At 41.5% G+C, this 3,219-nt stretch overlaps 1 protein-coding gene across 1 annotated transcript in view; it reads left to right on the forward strand.

Annotated features, from left to right (window-relative positions):
* Positions 1 to 2,854: 2,854 nt before the first annotated feature.
* LOC105624544 (potassium voltage-gated channel subfamily KQT member 1) overlaps positions 2,855 to 3,219 on the forward strand; it is a 40,262-nt gene continuing 39,897 nt past the window's right edge. The window contains exon 1 of the mRNA XM_012205905.1: positions 2,855 to 3,167. Within this exon, the coding sequence (XP_012061295.1) occupies positions 2,855 to 3,167 (313 nt within the window). The remainder of the gene's footprint in view (positions 3,168 to 3,219) is intronic.

The raw sequence follows: 3,219 nt of genomic DNA on the forward strand, positions 1-3,219 counted from the left end.
GTACGTACGTACGTACGTACGTACGTACGTACGTACGTACGTACGTACGTACGTACGTACGTACGTACGTCGTACGTACGTACGTACGAGTGAGAGAGAGAGAGAGAGAGAGAGAGAGAGAGAGAGAGAGAGAGAGAGAGAGAGAGCCAGGAGGGAGAGAATAAGAGAGAGATACTTTTTTTGCGAGTTCATCAGTGAAGAGATCGAGGAAGATTGTTCCACAGCTGACCTCACGATGAACGTATATATTGTGATAGACCATTAAAAAAATCGTGAAATATATAAAATAATCGAAGGCTTACGAAGAGGGATTTGATAGAAACGAATGCATTCTGACCATAGAGAAAAATGATTATTGAAATCGTCATTTAAAAAGAAAATTATTCGTCGTGGAGAATGCTGAAAAAATTGAGCTACCGACACTTTGCGCGAAGACTGCAAGCGGAGTAATTTCTTGGAGTTCTTGAAAAATTACTTTTTTCTTCAACTCGGCTTCTTCAACTAAACTTGACAGTACATATATACACGTGTGTGTACTCGGACAATTTCGTTGAGCGCGTGCAAGCTTAATCGCTCTTTATCGTGGAGCTTTAACTCGAGCTAATTGCAAGATAAATCTGTGAGATCATGAACACAGCATGCAAGAAATGATTTCACTGTTAATCGCAACATATATGAGCACTGGGTAAGTTTCCGGTGAGTGAGAAATCAAGAGGAATCCGAAAAGCCAACCGTAATCAATCTTGTCACGAAAGGCTATAGATGCTTCCGCTTGGCACCCGATAATTTCGGAAACTACTGCGATTTGACAAAATCATTGTATTCGCAGCTAGACGCGACGAAACTTAATTAAGATTATACACGTGTTTAAAATGCATCGCGCGTGAATGACATGGTACGGGCATGCCAATGTTCGCATCGGAATTGTCGGATCTCGCGGCATTACTATTGTATGAAATGTCGGAAAACGTTGTTAAGATAAACATTGTTGATTCTATTTTCGTGGCCGCTAGACAGCTAAAAGTTTTCCCAATGCGGCTTTGGTGGTGTTAAGAAGGATTAAGGTTTGTCTAACGACGCGTCAATTCCCTTGTGCATACACATCAGTGATCCTCTGTGATTTCGCGTTACATCCTAAGAGCAATAAACGAAGCAATCATAAAGTGTATTAAGGAAAGCAGTATTATTCTGCGATTAATCTGCGATTTGCTTCCTCAGAAAGAGAATCGGCTATGCGTATTTATAAAGAAATAATTTTGGGATTGAAAAATCATTGATTGTTGAAGGCTTCTATTTTCTGTTAAGAAGAAAATTATCAAAATTTTATGAATAAATAATAAGAAAGATTAAAAAATAGTAAGGACGTTAAATAGTAATATGTTTGAATGATTGGTAAGGAATTGCGACCAAGTGCTTTCACAAATTTCGTTGTACTATATGAACGCAAGTAACATTTTAATGGAGACAGTAAGTCTTATCACGTTGTGCTATTGTGTGGAACATTTTAGAGAAGCATGAAACAAAGTCTTTTTATTACGAGATAAAATTCTCAGTAGTTTTTGGAAAGAGTGACAAGTGGATGAAAAGAAAAGATCTCGGTGAATGTAACGACAATGAACATCAAAACCATCGGAGATACTGAGAGGAACGGTGATATGACAAATATATTTTGCGACGTAGCTTAACGATTATTCGCGTACAGAGCGGAGAAAGAGAGACTTAAATGGAAAGGAGACTTGAGGGAATTAAAGGAATTTCATTACCGTATTAGTCTGAATAAATACTCGAAGGATTTCCATAGGTAAGATCGATCGTGAGATCCCAGTAGTCTGCTCGCGTTCGACATCCATCTTCCAGAGAACGAGGAGATTTCCGAGTCTTTCACCCTTCCGACTCTTTCTACCTTCCTTCTCAACTTTCTCATACTATCTTTTTCTTTCACTCTCTCTTTCTCTTTCTCCGCTACTGTCTCTTCTTTCCTCTCGCCTATGGCGCATTTCCAAATTTTCTTCTCCGAGTTGCTTGAGAAGTTTCAGTAGCTCACGTCATCTCGTAGACATATTATGCATAACCCGGCTGTCGAGTACCCGCATCTGACATCCACGATCGTTTCACGTCTCTCGAAAGTAATAGCTTTGGCAAATACGGGTGATTCTGTTACGAGAGTTGATTCATCCTGTGAAATCGAGCAGAACCAACGAGGGAAACGCGGTGATCCGTAAGACTTACGGAAGGACGGAGACATTGGTTAAAGGGACACGAATTCGTACGATAAATGCCAATAATGAGAGTGTAAACGTGTGAAAGGCAACTTTGAAGACAATTCAATGTCCGCTGATTGGAAACTTGTCCGTATCGTCCGTTGTCGAGAACATTGATGAGCATTTCCGAGAACAGCAATTAATGATGATGAATACGAAAGCGTATATCGCGCTACGTCTTAGACGCGATCAACAATTTCGTCGACGACGACCAGGTCGAATAATTCTATTGACGATATCTGCGCCGTGAAAGAAATAATCTTTTACGAGAGAAATCCTTTTAGGATCACAACCGATTGAATCTCTCTTTTTCTCTCGTATCGATAGCGATGAAAATTTTAACGCGATAAGATGGGCAAAGCAAATTGTGCCGTTGATGAATAATTTACAAAGGAGCAACGTATTGCGAAGATTAGACTATTAAACTTCCAACAGTGTACTACGCAATATTTTACATCCCAGGACGATCTTTATGGTGAACGAGGATTTCGGTGACTTGTGATTTCGGAGACCATGGACAAGCCGCGTAATCGGGCGATCGACCGGCAGACAAGGAGCCGTTCATCGACCATAACCGGAAAGTTGGAGCCGGGATGCTGCACGCCGTTATGTTAGGTAGCGGTCCAGGACGGGGGAGACGCGAGTGGTATCCAGGATTTTATCTCCAACGTCGTCGTCTTGGCTGTAGGATGAATCGCGGCGAACAGGAGACTCTCTTCCGGCAAAGCCGACAGATCACACGGATCGTACCTTCCCGCGAGGACCTCGTTTTGAGTGTCCTCAAGTCGCCAATCAATCAACAACAGCAACAGCAACGACAACAGAGTCGACATCCATATCAGTCACACACCCAGGGTCACTTTAACTGCCAGGGTCATCCAAATAATAGGAAGTGCAGTCATTTAGGTATACGAGACTGAAGCGTTGTTCTCGTAATTTCAACGTGATTCATGTATTC

The sequence above is a fragment of the Atta cephalotes genome, assembly GCF_000143395.1.
Source record: "Atta cephalotes unplaced genomic scaffold scaffold00081, whole genome shotgun sequence".
In the NCBI taxonomy this organism is placed as follows: domain Eukaryota; kingdom Metazoa; phylum Arthropoda; class Insecta; order Hymenoptera; family Formicidae; genus Atta; species Atta cephalotes.